The sequence below is a fragment of the Citrus sinensis genome, chromosome 8, assembly GCF_022201045.2.
Source record: "Citrus sinensis cultivar Valencia sweet orange chromosome 8, DVS_A1.0, whole genome shotgun sequence".
Lineage (NCBI taxonomy): Eukaryota > Viridiplantae > Streptophyta > Magnoliopsida > Sapindales > Rutaceae > Citrus > Citrus sinensis.
In genome coordinates this window covers 6,291,220-6,313,651 of record NC_068563.1, presented here as the reverse complement: position 1 = coordinate 6,313,651, position 22,432 = coordinate 6,291,220, and the positions used below count along the sequence as shown (strand labels likewise).

At 37.3% G+C, this 22,432-nt stretch overlaps 1 protein-coding gene across 2 annotated transcripts in view; it reads right to left on the bottom strand.

Moving 5' to 3' along the window:
* LOC107174920 (putative pentatricopeptide repeat-containing protein At1g12700, mitochondrial) overlaps positions 1–22,432 on the bottom strand; it is a 156,233-nt gene that overhangs the window by 130,494 nt on the left and 3,307 nt on the right. Inside the window, exon 1 of one of the 2 annotated variants that reach the window (XM_052432960.1) lies at positions 20,871–21,888. In XM_052432960.1, coding sequence (XP_052288920.1) covers positions 20,871–21,669 — 799 coding nt within the window. In that variant the 5' untranslated portion in view covers positions 21,670–21,888. Of the gene's footprint in view, positions 1–19,219; positions 21,889–22,432 lie in introns of those variants that run through there. The other variant, XM_052432947.1, reaches the window with a different exon arrangement.

Genomic DNA, 22,432 nt, shown 5'->3' with positions numbered 1-22,432 from the left:
AAAAAGGTAAGTTGTTGGATGTTTTGAAAGAGCACAAAGGGGCATTAGGATGGACCATAGCAGACATTAAATGTATAAACCCAGTAGAGTGCATGCATTACATTCACCTTGATGAAAATGCTAAAACTACTAGGGAGATGCAACGTCGGTTAAATCCTAACATGAAAGAAGTTGTTAGAACTGAAGTCCTTAAGCTATTAGATGCAGGTATCATTTATCCAATTTCTGATAGTTCATGGGTCAGTCCTGTACAAGTTGTCCCCAAAAAGTCAGGAGTCACAGTAGTTACGAATGCTGATAATGAATTGATACCCACTAGAGTAACTACAGGATGGCGTGTATGCATTGATTATAGAAAGTTGAATTCTGTCACACGTAAAGACCATTTTCCTTTACCATTTATTGATCAAATGCTTGATAGATTAGCAGGCCATGAATTTTATTGCTTTCTAGATGGCTACTCAGGATATAATCAGATTCCCATAGCACCAAAAGATCAAGAGAAAACTACTTTCACTTGCCCTTTTGGCACATTTGCATATAGGAGAATGCCATTTGGATTATGTAATGCACCTGCTACATTTCAACGATGCATGCTAAGCATTTTTTCTGATATGGTTGAACGATTTCTTGAAGTCTTTATGGATGACTTTTCTGTCTTTGGTGATTCATTTGATCAATGTTTACATCATCTAACACTAGTTCTGCAGAGATGTATCGAGAAGAACTTGGTCTTAAATTGGGAGAAATGCCATTTTATGGTAAAACAAGGTATTGTTCTCGGTCACATCATTTCGAGTAAAGGTATTGAGGTTGACAAAGCCAAGGTGGATCTCATTTCTAATCTTCCTCCACCCAAAACAGTCAGAGAAGTAAGATCTTTCCTTGGGCATGCTGGTTTCTATAGACGTTTCATTAAAGATTTTAGTAAAGTTTCTAGACCCTTATGCAATTTGCTTGCTAAGGATGTACCTTTTGTCTTTGATGATTCATGTCTTGTTGCGTTTGAAAAATTAAAGCATTTGTTGACATCATCACCCATCATTCAGCCCCCGAACTGGAAATTACCATTTGAGCTCATGTGTGATGCATCTGATTATGCAGTAGGAGCAGTATTAGGACAAAGAGTTGATCGAATTCCCCATGTTATTTACTATGCTAGTATGACATTAAATGATGCACAGTTGAACTATTCAACTACTGAAAAAGAAATGCTAGCAGTAGTGTTTGCATTAGAAAAATTTCGATCTTATCTCATTGGTTGTAAAATAATTATATTCACAGATCATGCTGCTCTTAAATATCTTCTCACAAAGAAAGATGCAAAAGCCAGACTAATTCGTTGGGTGTTACTTTTGCAGGAGTTTGACTTGGAATTCAAAGATAAGAAAGGGACAGAAAATGTTGTGGCAGACCACCTCTCTCGTCTCCATTTTGACACAATTACAGAATCATTACCATTGAATGAGTCATTTCCAGATGAACAATTAATGAATGTGGAAGTATTACCTTGGTATGCTGATATAGTTAATTATCTTGTTACAGGTAAACTTCCAGAGCATTGGACCAAGCAAGATAAGGCTAAATTCTTTGCAGAAATAAAGAATTTCTTTTGGGATGACCCATATTTGTTCAAGTATTGTGCAGACCAAATTGTTAGACGATGTGTCCCTGAAAATGAAATTCAGAATATTCTTTCATTCTGCCATGAACAAGCGTGTGGAGGCCATTTCAGTGTTAAGAAAACAGCTACAAAAGTTTTACAATGTGGTTTCTATTGGCCAACTATATTTCGAGATGCTTACACTTTCTGTTCTTCATGTGATAGGTGTCAACGAATGGGGAGCATTACACGAAGAAACATGATGCCACTAAATCCAATTTTAGTGGTTGAGATTTTTGACGTATGGGGTATCGACTTCATGGGACCCTTTCCCCCTTCTTTTGGCCATCAATACATATTGGTTGCTGTTGACTACGTATCAAAATGGGTAGAAGCAATTCCATGTAGGACCAATGATCACAAGGTGGTGATAGCATTTTTGAAAAGCAACATTGTTTCACGCTTTGGATTCCCTCGAGCAATAATCAGTGATGGTGGTGCCCACTTTTGTAACAAAACATTCAAAGCACTTTTGACAAAGTATTCAATCACACACAAAGTGGCGACCCCGTATCATCCGCAAACCAGTGGCCAAGTTGAGATCTTCAATCGAGAAATAAAGCACATATTAGAAAAGACGGTGAGGCCGGACAGAAAAGATTGGTCATTAAGACTTGATGATGCCTTATGGGCATATAGAACGGCTTTCAAGACCCCGATTGGGATGTCACCCTACAGGCTAGTGTATGGAAAAGCTTGCCACCTACCTGTCGAACTCGAGCATCGTGCATATTGGGCTATTAAGAAATTCAATTTTGACATGCAGCAAGCCAGCTCAGAAAGAAGATTACAGCTGGCAGAACTTGAAGAAATTCGCAATGATGCATACGAAAATGCCAAGATTTACAAGCAACGAATGAAAGTCTTCCATGATAAGCAAATTATGAGAAAATCGTTCACTCCAGGTCAGAAAGTGCTTTTATTCAATTCTCGCTTGCACCTATTCCCAGGTAAGTTACGCTCTCGTTGGTCTGGTCCCTTTATTGTTCATACTGTTTTTCCACATGGGGCAATTGAAATTAAGGACCCAAAGAACGGTGTCACGTTTAAAGTTAATGGTCAAAGATTAAAGCCATATCTAGAATACCAACCACATGGAGAAGACACCGAAATAAATTTGAGTGACCCACCAGATTTGAATTGATTTTTTCTTTTTGTTGATTTGATTTTTCTTTCTTTCTTTTTATTATTCTTTTGCTAATTGAAATTATTTTTGCATAAGTGTGTTTGTTTTACCATTAAGTTTTTTTTTCTTATCATTGTTAATCATGAGTACCATACTTAGACCGTTCCTCCTGAACATTCTTAAACCACTTCAACGTGTCAAAACTCATCTCAAAAAGCAGATTCAATTTTGTAAAACACAACGCATTTGGGCTCTACAACCACCAGAGTTAGTAGCTTATGTTGAGGGTTTAGAACGCCAACTCAGAGACATTGAGAGAAGTGTTTACGACATCCAGTTGGAGCTTGAGGTAAATTCAATAAGAGGACGATTTTAATTTTCTTTGTGTGTTTTGATTTGTTTTTCTGTTTGTGTGCTTTAGTTTGTTACCCCGGTGAAGTGGCGGATAACGGTACTCCGTGACAATCAAGTCGGTTACTTCAGTTTCCCACAATAACTGACATTCTGAGGCGAAAGTATGGACAGAAACGAGATTCTAGCGAAGCTTCACAAGCGATTCCCTTCACTTCCTCAAAATGCCCTCCTTATGATCTATAAAGCTCGGTCCGAACGCATGCGATTACTCATGAAGAATAACATACCTGCTGACATCCGTTGGTTAATCGAGGCTAAAGTACGATCGGCAGGTGAGTTACCTCCAAAATTTATTGCATTCATGCCTGGTTGTGGTAAAGGAAATTATGCAAGAAAACGACGAGCTCGAAGAATTTCTGTTGCTTGTCATAAGTGTGCCAGAATGAGTTGCGATAGAAACCCATGTTCTTTAGGAATGGTGTCTGATAACAGGGAAGATAAGATTCAATTCATTAGGGATGGCTTGAATAAGGAGTCATTGGATGATATCCTTTTGTCTCTTGAAACGCATCCCAGTGGATATGTGCAAGGAGCGATTCTCCAGTTATGGCCATTATTCCAGAAAGAGCATGCACGATATAGTCTCGGGAATCTGACTATAAACGACCCTGTTTGCCAGTTTATAAGAAAACTGGATAGGAAGCCTATCCTCGACCCATAGAGGGCGTTCAAGCCGTTTCTGGACGTAGAACCAGAGGAAGATGTGAGCCACAGTCGCAACTACCTGTAAATATCCTTTCACTTTACTGTTATTTTATTTCACTATTGTTTTATTGTGTGCATTATTGTCTTTAAAAATTTTATTACTGTTTGCTTTTTCCTTATTACTGTTTTCTTTTTCCCTTTTACTGTTTCCTTTTTGACTAGCGAGCCACGTGCTTTACGCGTTATTTGACACTGACATGTTACCTCATACATAACTGTGATCCACTGTCAGCAAGATTCTTAAATGTGATTTCCTTTTTGTCAAGCACTCACAAATTGTTTTCGAGAAGTATCACAATGGCAGCTACTCCCAATAGACAATTCAAGAACATTTGTGTGCTTTCTGGATTTACCTATGGCAAACATAAAGAGTTCGTTGAGGCAGCTATAGATCTTGGTCGAAGCATAGCAGCGAGAAAATTACATTTGGTGTATGGAGGAGGTAACCGAGGGTTATCAAAAATGGTCTCAGAAGCAGCTTTTATCAGAGGAAGTCAAGTGTTAGGCATCATCCCAAGAGTCCTAAAACCATTGGGCAGTTCGTCTGACTCATCAACTGGAGAAGAGTTAGTCGTCTCAGGTATGCAAGAAAGAATAACTGAAATGCTTAATCATGCTGATGCTTTTATTTTCCTTCCAGGAGATCTTGCAACACTAGAGGCACTTATGACACTAGCATCTTAGGCCCATCTACACATTCACCAGAAACCCATCGGTTTGTTAAATGTCAATAACTTTTATGATGGCTTTATCGCATTTCTTAACCATGCAATAAAAAACTATTTCATTCCTTCTAATGTGAAAAAACTCTTTATTTGTGCTCACACTGCTAATGAGCTACTTGATATGTTACAAGCTTATAAACCGGAGCCAGACCCCTGGACCTTTGTGTTGGAGCGACCAACTAATGATGGTAACAGTAGCCGCAGTAAGAAGTACAAATTAGATTTAACTCTCCGCCTGTAAATATTTTCTTCTGTGTTGCACCACCCAGGTGATGTCTTCTAAACTCTACTTATTTCCTTTCAAACATTGAGGACAATGTTTCGTTCTGGTTGGGGGGAGGGAATAGTCGACAATTGTGGAATCTTGGTTAAGTTTTTACTAATTTTTTGTTGTAGAAACTAACTGTTGCTAACTTTTTGTGTGTTGAAGATGGCTGAATATGGAGTGTAGTTACTCTAGAAACGCATCTTCATTGTTCGAAAAAAAAAATAATAAAAATTCTTTTTCTTTATTAAGTTTTGATGTTCATTTTTCTTCTTCTTTTTATTTTCTCCTCTATAAATATACATTTTCCAACTTTTGAGTCGAAGATGGCTGAATATGGAGTGTAGTGCCTCTAGAAACGCATCTTTAAAAAAAAAAAAAAACCATTTTCTTTTCCTATCATTTTAAGTGTAACTTTTCTAATTAGTTTTTCTACATCATTTTCGCATTTCTGCATGCATATTTTCCTTTCATGCTTAGAATAGGTTGGGGGGTAGAATGTTGTTAAAAAAAAAAAAATTGTGTTATTTGTTTTAACATTGGATGACATGATTAATTTCAAATTTTAGTATTTGTATTATCTTTGGTCTTAAGTGATGTTACGCTATGTTTGCTACTTTACATGTTGATGTCGGAGACAAATATGAGTTGCTTGAAGGAATGAACATGTCATAAATAAGTGCCAAGTGAGTTGTTGAGCCTATCATTTTCTTGGAGAGTAACCCTTTTGCCCATTCTCTATACAGCTTAGCAGTTTATTATTTTATACACGATCTCTAGATTTCTTTTGAGTTAACCCTTTAAAAAAAATGGTAAAATTAAAAAAAAGAAAAAAGAAAAAATGTGTGTTACTACATTGGGAGGCCCATCTAACTAGTAGATATGGATAATTATTTAGAGCCCTAAAAGACGATGGAAAGGCCATCTTTGATCCGTTTGAGCCTTTCTAGCCATCCCTGTTATTAAATATCCATAGTTACCCCTTTTGAGCCTTTAAAAAAAATAATAAAAAAAAAACCTTTTCTTTGTCAACTTATCATCTTGACCCACTCCGATTTGGAGTATTACCCAATGTCTTTTAAGTTCCATCCCTATTTATGTTTGAGAAAATGTAAATAATTATGTTGTTCAGTGAAGTTATGCCAAATAAAAGCAAAAAAAAAAAAAAACAAAACAAAACAAAAGTTGTTGTTTCAAAAGAATAAAAATAACAATAATAGGTGAAATCCACCTTGCAACTTCCAAAAAAAAAAAAAAATCTGCATTTTTCTCAAACATACACTTTGTTTTCCTTATTTCCTTTCTTTGTTAGCCATATCCCTAGCCTACGTTACGTCCTAATAAAAGTCCTTCTTGATTTTAGGGAACTATAGTTTGAAGTAGAAGCTAGTTATATGGGCTAAAAAGATGTAGTGATGCATAAAAAAAAAAAAATAAATAAATAAAGTGGGTTGACTAACATTTTATTTGACTTGAGATCGTATTATTTCTAAGCTGAGGGCATATTTATTTCATCTTGGTGAGAGCATGTGATATCATTTCTTTATTATTTTCTCTCTCAATTACCATTCATTGGAGTGACTATTTTTATTGGGATTAATTTATTTGTGAGAGTGTCACTACTTCCAGTGAGATTTTGGGGTTTGACATGTCATTCTTGAGAGTAGCTAAAACAAAGTCTACTGGGCTAATTCATATGGATGGTTGATGTGGGTGTGATGTTGCTTTAGACTGGAGATAATGCTTATACTTTTATTTGAGTGTTATCATTAATCTGATGGAATAAATACGAGTGTTTCTATTAAAAAAAAAAATTATTTTGAATTTGAATTTTGTTTTCGCTTTATTTGCTAGGGACTAGCAATAAGCTGGTTGGGGGGTGTGTTGAGTATTAGAAAATGCATATTTATAAAGGAGAAAACCGTCATTTTACATTTTAAGTCTTACTAACAACCCTTACTTTTATATATTTAACCTTCTTGTGATTTAATTACATGTGTTTTATTTTAATTAAGTATTTTATGTATTTTAGGGGCATTATAGTCATTTCACAATAAAGGAGAGATCAGACGGCAAAACGGACATCACTTTTGAACTCAGGACGGTCGAAAACCTTAGGAGGAGCATAAAAGGAAAAATGGCACTATTCACATGTACGGTACTATTCACGTGTACGGTACTGTATACGTTACTGTTCACGACACTGTTCACATAGACGGATGATGACGTGGCATTGACCGATGATGTGGCATTGACTGATGAGGTGTCACGATCCTGTTGGACTAAAATTCTTATGTACTGTTGATGGTGACGTGGCAGCATATCAGTGGACGAAAAATCTCGCGTACGGTGCATGCATCACACAGGATTATTTTCAACCAAACCGCGTTACTGTTCATCCGGGTCAAACCGCGTTACTGTTCAAAGTCGGGTCAAACCGTGTTACTGTTCATCCGCGTGGTCAAACGTGGACTGTTGACTGATGACGTGGCGCAATCATGAGCGTCCAAACTGTTTTTAATCCGATGGCCATGATTTACTCCATGTATCTATAAAAAAGGGGCCTCCCCCCCCCTAATTGGAGATCTCTGAATCCATTTTTGGGATCCATTTTCTGTAATTCCCTTTCCATCTTGTATTTTCTTCGTATTTTAATAAATTTCCATTTTGCCCCTAGTTCAATTATGAGTGGCTAATTTTCTTTCAAGCTTAGGTTGAAGGTGAAGTCTCAACATGTGTCATGGGCTTAATTTGGTAAATTTATTTTCTCTTCCCCTCTAGTTTTTGTGGATGTTTTGACTTCTCGTCGACAAATAATACTAATCTTGTCTAGTACCGCCTTGGTTACACCGTCCCTCTAGTACAAGGTTATTATTATTTGGCACGATAAGCCCTTAGCACCATATTGATTAGAGCGTGGTTCATGAGGTGTGGATTCCCCCCTCATGATTTAATTGGCATCACAATGTACCTCAAAAGTGAGCGAAAAATCTGGTAGAGCAAGTACTGGGGCAGTAATCAACTTTTCTTTGATAATCTCAAATGCCTTAGTAGCTGCCTCTGTCCAAGAGAATTTTCCTCCTTTCATGCAATCCGTGATTGGTGCCATAATAGTACTGAAATGAGGAATGAATCGCCTGTAAAAAGAGGCCAATCCATGGAAACTTCTGGTGGCGGATAAAGTAGTTGGCGGAGGCCAATCTCGAATAGCATCCATTTTTGATTGGTCAACAGATATACCATCTTTCGACACCACATATCCCAAAAATAATACTTTCTCTGTTAAGAAAATACACTTGTTTACTGCTGTGTATAAACTTGCTGCTCTTAAGGCTGAAAGCACTTCTCTCAAATGTTGTAGATGTAACTCGTGGCTGGTGCTATATATAAGTATATCATCGAAGTAAACAACCACAAACTTTCCAATGAAAGGGCGAAGAACTTGATTCATGACTTGCATAAAAGTACTCGGAGCATTGGATAAGCCAAACGGCATTACCAACCACTCGTATAACCCTTCGTGAATTTTAAAAGCTGTTTTCCATTCATCTCCAGGTCGTATTCGAATTTGATGGCAGCCACTTTTCAAATCAAGTTTGGTAAAAATTGTTGCTCCACTGAGTTGATCTAACAAGTCATCTAATCGAGGGATTGGAAAACGATATCGAACTGTAATTTTATTGATAGCTCGACTGTCCACGCACATCCTCCAAGAACCATCTTTCTTTGGAGTCAATAAAGCAGGGACTGCACAGGGACTAAGACTTTCACGGATAAATCCCTTTTCTAGTAACTCTTCTACTTGGCGCCTTAATTCGTCATGTTCTGTAGGACTCATACGATAATGAGGTCGATTTGGTAGTGTAGAACCTGGTACCAAATCAATTTGGTGTTGTATATCCCGAAGAGGTGGTAAACCTTGTGGTAGCTCCTTGGGGAACAAATCTTGAAATTCCGCCAGAATAGGTGTCACAGCTTCAGGAATCTTTGAATTACCGTTACTCTTTTTTCCCAATAAAATGTAGATTCTCTTTGTCTCTGCTACAACATCTATAAATTGCTTCTTGCTTAACAAATAATTACCCAAGTCTTGCTGGAGAGTAAACTCCTTGTTAGGTAGGAGAACGATCTTGGTGTTGTTAAACATAAAGCTGTAGGTGTTTCTCTTCCCATCATGCACTACGTTTCGATCATATTGCCAAGGTCTACCCAGTAATAGATGACAAGCATCCATAGCCACAACATCACACCAAATTTTGTCTTTATAAATTGAACCAATGGATAAGGAAACTAAACAACATTTCGATACTGTCACTTGATTCCCCTTCTTCAGCCATGTGAGCTTGTATGGAGTTTGATGAGGTTCTGTCTTTAAATTTAGCTTTGTTATGGCTTCTTCTGAAATGACATTCTCGCAACTGCCGGAGTCTATGACCATACGACATACTTTACCCCCAATTGTGCAAGTAGTCTGAAAGATATTTTGTCGTAGCCACTTGTCTTTGTCTTGACCTTTAAGAGTGAAGAATGCACGGTTCACGATCAACATTGGTCCGCTATCACCATGTTCTTCAACAGATTGAGCGCTACCACTACTATCAAAAGTTGGTTCTACAGCAAACTCTTCAGTTTCTTCCTCCTGATAGTCTTCGCTTTCCTCTGTGCCTACGAATAAGCCTTTACCATATTTTCCTCCCTTTTTACATTCTGTCATTCGGTGCCCATTTTCTCCGCAATTAAAACAGCGTAATCCCGAACCCGAGGATTGGGTTTTGCTGCTTTGACCGATTTCACTAGGCTTACTAGTTTTATTTGGAGGATTTGGAGGAGTGAAAGTACGAAATTGGGAAGTCGGGTTTGAATTATCACGAACAACACTTCGAGCACCCCGAAAGCTTGAGTCATTAGTACGTCGACTAAATTGCTTCTCCAACTGCAAGGCTTGTTGGTGTGCCTCTGAAACAGAGTATGGGTCAAGTAAATTTAATTGGTCTTGAAATTGAGATCGTAGGCCTCCAATATAGCGGGAAACCTGTTGCTCTTCTGTCTCTGTCAAGTCATTGCGTGCCACCAACCAATGGAATTCTGTAGTGTAATCATCCACTGATCGATTACCTTGCCTTAAATTCTGTAGCTGTTGGTATAACAGTTTGGCGTAATTATGAGGCAAGAATGCTCCACGCAAGTGCTTCTTGAACTTTTCCCAAGAATCAATCTTCTTTTTGCCTTGCCTAATCCTTGTGAGCTTAGTTTGTTGCCACCAAGCTGCTGCTCTTCCACGAAATCGAGTTGCAGCAAGCGAAACTAGTTTATTTTCAGGAACTTCTTTGTATTCGAAAACTTCCTCAATGGCGTTAATCCAATCCAATAATTCTTCAGGTCGACCACTTCCTTGAAATTCGGGAATGTCAATTCTCAACCCAGATTCCCATCTTCTGTCATCAGTAGACTCAGTTCTAGGTCGACGCCCAGAGAATGGGTTAGCAAAGCTTCCACTTGATTTGTCTTCACGTTCTGGAGTACGATGGCGTTCGTCAAGTAACTCTGCCATTCGTGCCATTTGTGCAGCTAACATATCAATTTTGGCTGTCATACTAGCCAGGGATTCATCTTTCGAAACATCTTCTTGATTGTAAGTTGTAGTATGAGCATCACGAGCTTTTCTTGGAGGCATTTTTTTTTTAAATTCGGGTTTAAAAAGGTAGTGGGGCTAAACTGAAAGTAAATAAAAATTTTAGGCCGAAACTGTAATTAAGCAAAAGTTTTAGATTTCCGATGACAGTGGTCAGAAATCGAGTAAGGATGGGTGGATCTGAAAGATTTTGGGTTGGTAAGTATGATGGTGGTGGTGGTTTGTCTGAAAAAGTTATGTTTTTTTTTTTTTAAGCTAAACGAAAAAAATCAAAAAGGGAAAAAGGAAAGGTTTTGTGGTAGATGAAGTTAGATTGGTGATACCAGGTTTTGCTCTGATACCAAACTGATGCAGCGGAAGTTTAATGTTCAAAATATTCCGTTGATTCTAGAGAATACCGGAACAAAAGAACAACTAAATTCACGTTGATTCAAAAGAATACCGTGAATTTAGGGGTTAAGACTCGTTGATTCCGTAGAATACCAAGAATTAACTGTTCAAATACTCACAAAGAGATTTGAAAATTGAAATATTATTAAACTCAAAATTCTCTCCTTCAAAGGTTACAAGAGGGAGCTATTTATAGTAGTAGTAATTATCCTAATTCATGAAGGAAAAACAAAATCCTAAATTGAAAGGGAAACAAAATTCTAAATTAGAAAGGAATTTAAAAGTCTTAAACTTTAGTTAATAAGGAAACTAATCCTAGTATAATATGGATTCCTACTCTTCATCATTCCCCCCAGGGTGGAGAGAATTCGCCCGCGAATTCGGATTGTCAGCAACATCTTCATCATGATCACCTCTGTAAGGAATAAGATGCTTAACATTAAATACATCTGCAGTGCGGATATGACTAGGAAGCTTTAATCTGTAGGCATTAGGATTTATCTTCTCTATAATCTCTAAAGGGCCGATTTTCCTGGCAGAAAGTTTATTATACTCACCAACTGAGAATCTATCTTTAGTTAGGATAACCCAAACAAAATCTCCCACTTGAAATTCCAAAGCTCGACGTTTTTTGTCTGCCATAATTTTATAACCTTCGGTCGTCTGCTTCAAAGACTCTTGCGTAGTTTCATGAATCTTCTGAAGCTGCTCAATAAAGTCTTTTGCTTTACCGCTTTTGCGAACTAAATTTGGAACTGGAGCCAGGTCAATGGGAGCTCGTGGATTATATCCGTAATTTACCTGAAAAGGGCTTAAACCAGTACTACGCTTAACTGCACGGTTATAAGTAAACTCGACTTGATATAACTTTTGATCCCACATCTTCAAGTTATCGCCAACTAGACTACGTAGATGGTTTCCTAAAGAGCGGTTGACAACTTCAGTTTGACCATCTGTTTGTGGGTGGTAAGCACTACTAAAATTCAGGCGAGTGTTAGTCAATTTCCATAATGTCTTCCAAAAATGGCTAAGAAATCGTGTATCCCGGTCAGATACTATAGAACTTGGTAAACCATGCAATCTATAGACTTCCTTGAAGAATAGGCGAGCAACAGTCAAAGCGTCTGTAGTCTTCTTGCAAGCAATGAAGTGAGCCATTTTCGAGAATCGATCAACAACAACAAATATTGAATCCATACCCCTCTGAGTGCGGGGTAATCCTAAAACAAAATCCATGCTAATGTCAGCCCAAGGTTGTGTTGGAATCGGTAGCGGCATATATAACCCAGCATTAGTTGCTGCGCCCTTGGAAACTTGACAAATGCGACAAGTCTCGACATAGTGATAGATTTCACGCCTCATAGTAGGCCAAAAATAAGTGTTGGCTATTAGAGCCAGAGTTTTGTCACGACCCATGTGCCCTTCATTATGTAACTCTGCAATGATTTTCAATCTCAAACTTGAGTCAGGAACACACAACTGATTACTCTTGAAAAGGAATTTGTCATGTAAATGATAATCTGAGCGAAATCCTGCAACAACGTCTTCTAGTATAGGAGCAAAGTAAGGATCAGAAGCATATAACTCTCGAAATGTGTCAAATCCGAGAACTTGATTATGCATCTGTGTCAATAAAGAAGTTCGTCGACTAAGTGCATCTGCTACCCGGTTGGATTCACCAGAGGTATGCTTCACCACAAAAGTAAATTGTGGAAGGAATGCTGTCCACGTGGCATGTCTGTGAGAGAGTTTGTCTTGACTATTGAGGTATTTTAACGCGGCATGGTCAGTGTATAAAACAAAGTCTTTATGAATTAGATAATGTCGCCAATGTTTTAACGCTTGGACTACTGCGTAAAATTCCACGTCGTAAGTGCTATAGTGTGCCTTTGCTCCATTCAACTTCTCACTAAAATAAGCTATAGGCTTACCTTGTTGGCTAAGAACAGCTCCAATGCCGACCTTAGAAGCATCACAATGTACCTCAAAAGTGAGCGAAAAATCTGGTAGAGCAAGTACTGGGGCAGTAATCAACTTTTCTTTGATAATCTCAAATGCCTTAGTAGCTGCCTCTGTCCAAGAGAATTTTCCTCCTTTCATGCAATCCGTGATTGGTGCCATAATAGTACTGAAATGAGGAATGAATCGCCTGTAAAAAGAGGCCAATCCATGGAAACTTCTGGTGGCGGATAAAGTAGTTGGCGGAGGCCAATCTCGAATAGCATCCATTTTTGATTGGTCAACAGATATACCATCTTTCGACACCACATATCCCAAAAATAATACTTTCTCTGTTAAGAAAATACACTTGTTTACTGCTGTGTATAAACTTGCTGCTCTTAAGGCTGAAAGCACTTCTCTCAAATGTTGTAGATGTAACTCGTGGCTGGTGCTATATATAAGTATATCATCGAAGTAAACAACCACAAACTTTCCAATGAAAGGGCGAAGAACTTGATTCATGACTTGCATAAAAGTACTCGGAGCATTGGATAAGCCAAACGGCATTACCAACCACTCGTATAACCCTTCGTGAATTTTAAAAGCTGTTTTCCATTCATCTCCAGGTCGTATTCGAATTTGATGGCAGCCACTTTTCAAATCAAGTTTGGTAAAAATTGTTGCTCCACTGAGTTGATCTAACAAGTCATCTAATCGAGGGATTGGAAAACGATATCGAACTGTAATTTTATTGATAGCTCGGCTGTCCACGCACATCCTCCAAGAACCATCTTTCTTTGGAGTCAATAAAGCAGGGACTGCACAGGGACTAAGACTTTCACGGATAAATCCCTTTTCTAGTAACTCTTCTACTTGGCGCCTTAATTCGTCATGTTCTGTAGGACTCATACGATAATGAGGTCGATTTGGTAGTGTAGAACCTGGTACCAAATCAATTTGGTGTTGTATATCCCGAAGAGGTGGTAAACCTTGTGGTAGCTCCTTGGGGAACAAATCTTGAAATTCCGCCAGAATAGGTGTCACAGCTTCAGGAATCTTTGAATTACCGTTACTCTTTTTTCCCAATAAAATGTAGATTCTCTTTGTCTCTGCTACAACATCTATAAATTGCTTCTTGCTTAACAAATAATTACCCAAGTCTTGCTGGAGAGTAAACTCCTTGTTAGGTAGGAGAACGATCTTGGTGTTGTTAAACATAAAGCTGTAGGTGTTTCTCTTCCCATCATGCACTACGTTTCGATCATATTGCCAAGGTCTACCCAGTAATAGATGACAAGCATCCATAGCCACAACATCACACCAAATTTTGTCTTTATAAATTGAACCAATGGATAAGGAAACTAAACAACATTTCGATACTGTCACTTGATTCCCCTTCTTCAGCCATGTGAGCTTGTATGGAGTTTGATGAGGTTCTGTCTTTAAATTTAGCTTTGTTATGGCTTCTTCTGAAATGACATTCTCGCAACTGCCGGAGTCTATGACCATACGACATACTTTACCCCCAATTGTGCAAGTAGTCTGAAAGATATTTTGTCGTAGCCACTTGTCTTTGTCTTGACCTTTAAGAGTGAAGAATGCACGGTTCACGATCAACATTGGTCCGCTATCACCATGTTCTTCAACAGATTGAGCGCTACCACTACTATCAAAAGTTGGTTCTACAGCAAACTCTTCAGTTTCTTCCTCCTGATAGTCTTCGCTTTCCTCTGTGCCTACGAATAAGCCTTTACCATATTTTCCTCCCTTTTTACATTCTGTCATTCGGTGCCCATTTTCTCCGCAATTAAAACAGCGTAATCCCGAACCCGAGGATTGGGTTTTGCTGCTTTGACCGATTTCACTAGGCTTACTAGTTTTATTTGGAGGATTTGGAGGAGTGAAAGTACGAAATTGGGAAGTCGGGTTTGAATTATCACGAACAACACTTCGAGCACCCCGAAAGCTTGAGTCATTAGTACGTCGACTAAATTGCTTCTCCAACTGCAAGGCTTGTTGGTGTGCCTCTGAAACAGAGTATGGGTCAAGTAAATTTAATTGGTCTTGAAATTGAGATCGTAGGCCTCCAATATAGCGGGAAACCTGTTGCTCTTCTGTCTCTGTCAAGTCATTGCGTGCCACCAACCAATGGAATTCTGTAGTGTAATCATCCACTGATCGATTACCTTGCCTTAAATTCTGTAGCTGTTGGTATAACAGTTTGGCGTAATTATGAGGCAAGAATGCTCCACGCAAGTGCTTCTTGAACTTTTCCCAAGAATCAATCTTCTTTTTGCCTTGCCTAATCCTTGTGAGCTTAGTTTGTTGCCACCAAGCTGCTGCTCTTCCACGAAATCGAGTTGCAGCAAGCGAAACTAGTTTATTTTCAGGAACTTCTTTGTATTCGAAAACTTCCTCAATGGCGTTAATCCAATCCAATAATTCTTCAGGTCGACCACTTCCTTGAAATTCGGGAATGTCAATTCTCAACCCAGATTCCCATCTTCTGTCATCAGTAGACTCAGTTCTAGGTCGACGCCCAGAGAATGGGTTAGCAAAGCTTCCACTTGATTTGTCTTCACGTTCTGGAGTACGATGGCGTTCGTCAAGTAACTCTGCCATTCGTGCCATTTGTGCAGCTAACATATCAATTTTGGCTGTCATACTAGCCAGGGATTCATCTTTCGAAACATCTTCTTGATTGTAAGTTGTAGTATGAGCATCACGAGCTTTTCTTGGAGGCATTTTTTTTTTAAATTCGGGTTTAAAAAGGTAGTGGGGCTAAACTGAAAGTAAATAAAAATTTTAGGCCGAAACTGTAATTAAGCAAAAGTTTTAGATTTCCGATGACAGTGGTCAGAAATCGAGTAAGGATGGGTGGATCTGAAAGATTTTGGGTTGGTAAGTATGATGGTGGTGGTGGTTTGTCTGAAAAAGTTATGTTTTTTTTTTTTTAAGCTAAACGAAAAAAATCAAAAAGGGAAAAAGGAAAGGTTTTGTGGTAGATGAAGTTAGATTGGTGATACCAGGTTTTGCTCTGATACCAAACTGATGCAGCGGAAGTTTAATGTTCAAAATATTCCGTTGATTCTAGAGAATACCGGAACAAAAGAACAACTAAATTCACGTTGATTCAAAAGAATACCGTGAATTTAGGGGTTAAGACTCGTTGATTCCGTAGAATACCAAGAATTAACTGTTCAAATACTCACAAAGAGATTTGAAAATTGAAATATTATTAAACTCAAAATTCTCTCCTTCAAAGGTTACAAGAGGGAGCTATTTATAGTAGTAGTAATTATCCTAATTCATGAAGGAAAAACAAAATCCTAAATTGAAAGGGAAACAAAATTCTAAATTAGAAAGGAATTTAAAAGTCTTAAACTTTAGTTAATAAGGAAACTAATCCTAGTATAATATGGATTCCTACTCTTCATCAAAAAGTGCCACTTTTTTTACATTATCCTCCCACGCAAACATAAATCTACTCGAAATATCATGTTTAAATAGATTAAATGGCCATGATTGTTAAAATGACCAGGGTTCCTCACTCAATTTAAAAATAATTTATAATATTTAAAATAATTTAATATGTAATTTGGTGCCAAAAGGACTAGATTACCTAGATAAAGGGAAAGGGGAGAGAGAGAGATCGATGCAACCATGAAGAAGGGTTGTGGTTGTGGTTAAAAGAGAAGTATCAACCATGAAGAAGGAAGAGTTGTGAACAGATAACGAGAGGGAGAGAATAAGATTTTGGAAGAGGAAGATAACTTTTTAGATTTTGTTTTTGGGTTTATTTTTTAATTTAATTTGTAATTTGTTTGAGAACATGTTCAACCGGTTCTTAATTTTATAACTGTAAAAGTGAATATCAATTCTTTGTTTTATAACTTATTTTTTGGATTCAACCCACTGAATATGTATTATATTTATACTCCCAAAACAAAAATGAAAATAAGGCTTCTAAAACAGTACCCAACAAGCCCTAACTGCTTCTTTTAAGTTGGCCATAACCTATGTTCTTAAAATATAATAATACTCTCTACTCTTTGGCAATTGATGCTTTTGTTAATCTTCTGTCTTTGTTTATGTTGTTTTTGTCTTTGATAAAGTAAAAAAGTCAGTCCAAAGAAATATAAATAATCTACTGTGTAAGCGCTCTCCTACCTATAGAAGTCTTTCTTCACAGGTTCTCTCTCTCTGAGCGAGAATCTAGAATGAAAGGGTAGTAGCCCATAAGACTGCGAAAGTTGCTCACAAGTTGGGTGTCTCTTTTAGTTTTAAGTTTTTCATTTGAGTTGTTGAGTCTTAATTACAGAGGAAGTGGTAGATACTCGAGTTATCATAATGGATTTATATTTTAGTGCCTCATGGAAACAGAAGAACTAATCTGCAAGTGTAAAGTTATTACATTAGAAGAAGGAAAAAAAAGTAATGTAGTTGTTGGTAATGTCATGAAAGGGAATGGGAGAGAGCTAGTTGAGGGCTCTCTGCTGGGCAAAATCTTACATCTAAGAGGAGTTACTAGAGAGGGTCTCAAGTGAGCATTACAATAAGTATGCAGAATAGCAGAATAGGTGAAATTGAAAATTTTGGGAGTAAGATTTTTATGTTAAATTTGCCTTTGAAGTTGATAAGATGAGAATTTTATCAGGTGGGCCGTGCCTTTTTGAACGAGCTCTGATAGTTCTAAAAGAGGCAAGTGGAATTGGGGAAATAACAAAACAATCATTTACTCATGCTGCCTTTGGGTACAACTTCATAATGTTCTAATTACAGTAGTATATGAGAGATTGTCAGATTTTTGCTTTTGTTGTGGTTTCATTGGGCACTAGTACAAGGGGTGTGACAAATATAAGGGGCAGCCAAAAGAAAAACTTGCTTATGGAGTATCGATGCAGGTGGTTCCTTTATTTGAAAAAAAAAAAGTTGATCATAACCTGTATTATTTGTTCTATTGGAGCATGCATGGAACTTCAGATAATTTCGGACAAAAGAAATAGCAAGTTAAAAGAGAAAAAAGTGATTGGACTCCTGACAATTGAGTCACCACTTCATTCTCAATTGTTAAGTGTTGTTCATCCTTTAGATAATAAATTTTTATAACTGATAAAATTAATATTCTACCCTATACCAGATGAATATAAATATCAAATTGAGACTCAATTGCTAGAATTTATAACCTTGCTTAAAAAAACTTTATAGTATTACCTCATGCCGAAGGACATGCTTAAAGCACGTTTTCTATTAAAATCAATTCGAAATCAGGCGATCCTGACAAACTTTTTTCCATTTAAAAGAATTTCGATTCCACAATGGTATATCATTTTTCTTTTAGTTCACATGTGTGCATACAAGTTCAATTTATCCAGCAGGAAACATTTTGAAAACTTCAAGGCTACTAAATCAACATTCAACTCATCTAATTAACTTTTGTCTCTTGAATTTTGGCATCGAGTTTAAACTAATTTCATTCTTAACCAGTTAGCGCACACCAATTGAAACTATCGATGCATCTGGCATTACGTTTCTTTTATCCATTGAGTGAAGAAACTTTTGATGTCTCATTCTTTCGCATAAGCATAGTAAATATGGCACAATTGGGCATCACGCCCTTTGTGCCCCGAGAATGGTCTATTAAGAAATAAATCATGTGTCTTATCCATTTGCCCCATCGTCACAAAGCCCATGAATCATGATGTTATATGTTACAACATTTGGCATTAGGCCTGTACGGGGCAAACTTTGAAACAGTTCCCAAGCAATTTTCAGTTTGCCTATTTTACGCAATTCATCAATGAGGCAACTGTAGGCAACGATGATAAGTTCACACTTCAAGGCTCCAACAATAGCTAATAACTGTATACAAAATATAGGTTCTAAACTCACAACAATAGCTAATAACTGTATACAATATATAGGTTCTAAACTCACAACAATAGCTAATAACCGTTTACAATCTTCAATTCTTCATTGTCATGTGTATGCTTACTTTGGCAGGTTCTAAACTCACAAGACTGCAAGCTCAAGTTGTCGAAGCTAATAACTGTATACATATATATATATATATATATATATATATATATATAAGGAAACAAAATCCAAAAGCCAAAAAAAAAAAAAGGATTAACTTTCTCTTGCCAACACGTAGTATAAAAAATACCAACACACACAATCATGATTCACGAGTCACCATTCAATTGAGTGCCATGTCACTAGGAATGAAAAAAATCTGGACAATTACTTAGATGTGTAGTATCATTCAAACCAAAAACAAAATCTAGCATGTGCCATGCCAAAACAAAATGTCTTTACAAGTTTATATTTGACAATTGACAGGAACCAAAGAAGCAGAGAAGACAAGCTGTGCTATTAATTATTAACAGAAATAAAAGATGAACACAGACTGAAAAACCTTATAACAAAATCAATTCGGCACCAATTCCCGTTACAGTTGGTAATCTCATGTATTCAAAATGCAAACTAGTTCAACTAGAAGTTCCAATATCAAAGACAATCAATTTAACTAACCGAAAGTTTCAACATAAACCTGTACCCTTGCAAGAAAAAATGAAAAAAAAAAATTATCTTTTTACAGAAGAAAAAGAGGTCTAAGAGGAAGAGCCTAAAAATTTTGCACTTGCAGGTAATGAGAAAGAGGCATTATAGAAGGAAAACATATGAATTAAATGATAAAAAAGTAATTTTACAACAAAAAGTTGCCAGAATTATTTGAAACTTATCCGATGAGACAAAGAGTCGGCCATGTCTGTAAACAGAATCCATGAACAGAACCTGGGAACATGCCAACAATACACAACACTCCTTCACACGTTGTAATAAGAATGGGATTCCCCAGATCTGGTTTTAAAGCAGAAGAGACACACTACTAAATCAAGATTCAACCCGTCTACTTACTTGTCTCTTGAATTGTGGAATCGAGTTTAAACCAATTTCATTCTTTACAAGCAAGTCCACAACAATTGAAAGTATAGATGCGTCTGGCATTACATTTCTCTTATCCATTCTGTGAAGGAGTTCAATAACTTTTGATGTCTCATTATTGCGGATGAAACCCAGCATAAGCGTATTAAATATGACAAAATTGGGTTCCAAACCCTTTGCTTCCATATCAAGAAATAAACCACGTGCCTTGTCCATTTGCCCATCATTACAAAGCCCATGGATCATGATGTTATATGTTACAACATTTGCCATTAGGCCTACATGAGGCAAACTACTAAACAGTTCCCAAGCAGTTTCCAGTTTGCCTATTTTACACAATCCATCAATGAGGCAGTTGTAGGATACGATATTAAGTTCGTACTTGAGAATTCTCAAAGTACGAAATAGTTCAACTGCCTCTACAATATAACCATTCTTGCAGAGCCCGTCAATAAAGTTATTATACGTAACGGTATCAGCTGCCACATAATTATGCTGCATCTCATCAAACAGTTTTAAAGCATGCTCAACCTGGTGTATTTCAAAAAGGCCATGAAACAAGGTGTTATATGTAACAACTGTTGGCCTAATTCCTTTAGAAAGCATTTCGCTATATAGATTTAAAGATTCCTCTACATCCTTAGTCTTGCAGTACCCATTTATTAATGTGTTGTAACTAACAACATCATGCATGCACCCGTTACTCTCCATAGAAACAAATAATTCCCTCGCACGATCTATTTTACCACTTAAGCAATAACCATCAATTAATGTGTTATAAGTAGATGTGTTGGGATTCAATCCTCTCAAAATCATCAATTCTAACAGCCTACTTGCTTCTTCCATCTTCCCATTCTTGCAGAGCTCATCCATGATCACATTGAAAGTCACAACATCCGGCTGTACCCCTTGATCCATCATCTCAATAAACAAATGCTTGGCCTTATTCCAATCATTAGCATAACAAAAACCGCGAATCAAAGAGGTATAAGTAACCGCATCGGGGTTAATATTCTTACCCTTCATCTGCAAAAACAGTTCCTTGGCCTTGTCCACAAAACCTTCCTTACAAAGACCATCTGTAATAGTATTGTATGTAACAGTGTTTGGCTCACAAACAACACCAAATTCCCCATTTCCATTAGCCATCTCTTCAAATAAATTTAGAGCAACAATTGTATGGCCAGTTCGACACAATCCATTAATCAAAGTGGTGTATGTAAAAACATCAGGCTCACAACCAAACACTCTAAGTTTCGTAAACAATGCAGCAGCCTCCACGATTCTACTCTCCGCACACAAACCTTTAATCAAAGAAGTAAAGGTCACAGCATTTGGAGTAAAACAAGACCTGAGGATTCTCCCAAGAACAACAAAACTATGAGAAACTCTACCCATTTTGCAAAAGCAGTTAATCAAAATACTGTAAGTACAAAGATTTGGAAACAACCCAGTTGAATTGAGCCTCTTGAAGAGTGAAAGGACAGTATCATAATGTTTATTCTTAGCAAGACAACCAAACAAAATATTGAAGGAAGAGACAGGAGGCGGAGAAGGGTGCATACGGAGCATGTAATCAAAGATACACAAGGCTTCATTAGGAGTAATAAGATTAATATCACCTTGACCTGATGATTTGCACCTTTCTTTGAGGAATTTTTCGAGTGAGGCTCGGTCTTTGACTGTCAGTCGTAGGGACTCCTTCAGTTTAGCTGTTGTAGTCGGATATGAGGGTTCATTTTCCGAAATTGAAGATGTGGGTTTTCTTGTATGAGGGAACGAAGATGAGAAATTACATCTAAGAGCTGATATTGAAATTGATGTAAAATGAAATGAACGAGTTGAGGATACGAAAGCCATTGGAGAGCTTTTGATTATTTAGGGTTGAAGAAGAAGAAGAGAATTACCAAAATAGAAGAAGAGAAACATTTGTCCTTTTCTTTCCATTTCCGTCCACAAACGGCATTCTGCCGTTTATTTTGCAAGTAGGATACATTACTCACAATAATGTTATTCTTTTGGGGCCGCTACAAATGATGGCTCCCGATTCAATTAGAAAAAGGAAAAAAGCTAAGGAAAAAGCTATTTGCCCCAAAATCGCGCCCCGAAATTAAAACGCACCGTTTGCTTTGAGTTAATCACGTGTCTTGCTTTATAAAGGAAAAAGTTGGGAAAATTTTATCTCCACACGTGTTGTCAAATTTTGTCTTCACTTTCCATTTCACTTCTCTAGTTAGCAGCACTCTGAGCTTTCACTTTCCATTTCACTTTCCTGTTGTCAAATTTTGTCTTCACTTTCCATTTCACTTCTCTAGTTAACAGCACTCTGAGCTTTCACTTTCCATTTCACTTTCCCATAAAGCAAGGTAAACATTTTGCTTTCACTTTTCATTTCTCTTTCCAGTTAGCAGCACTCTTTTTCTTCAGGCAGATTCATCACTTAAGTCATTCAGATCTGAACTCAACTCTTGTTCGATGGTTCGTTCTCTTGCTCTCGTTCAATTTTCGTTATTGTGTTTGATGCATGTATCATCATCTGATTGGTGGTTTTATACTGGCTTCTTGTGGTAGAGGTAGCTTTATTTATTTAATTATTTTTTGTTAATTGAATTAGTTATCGAGT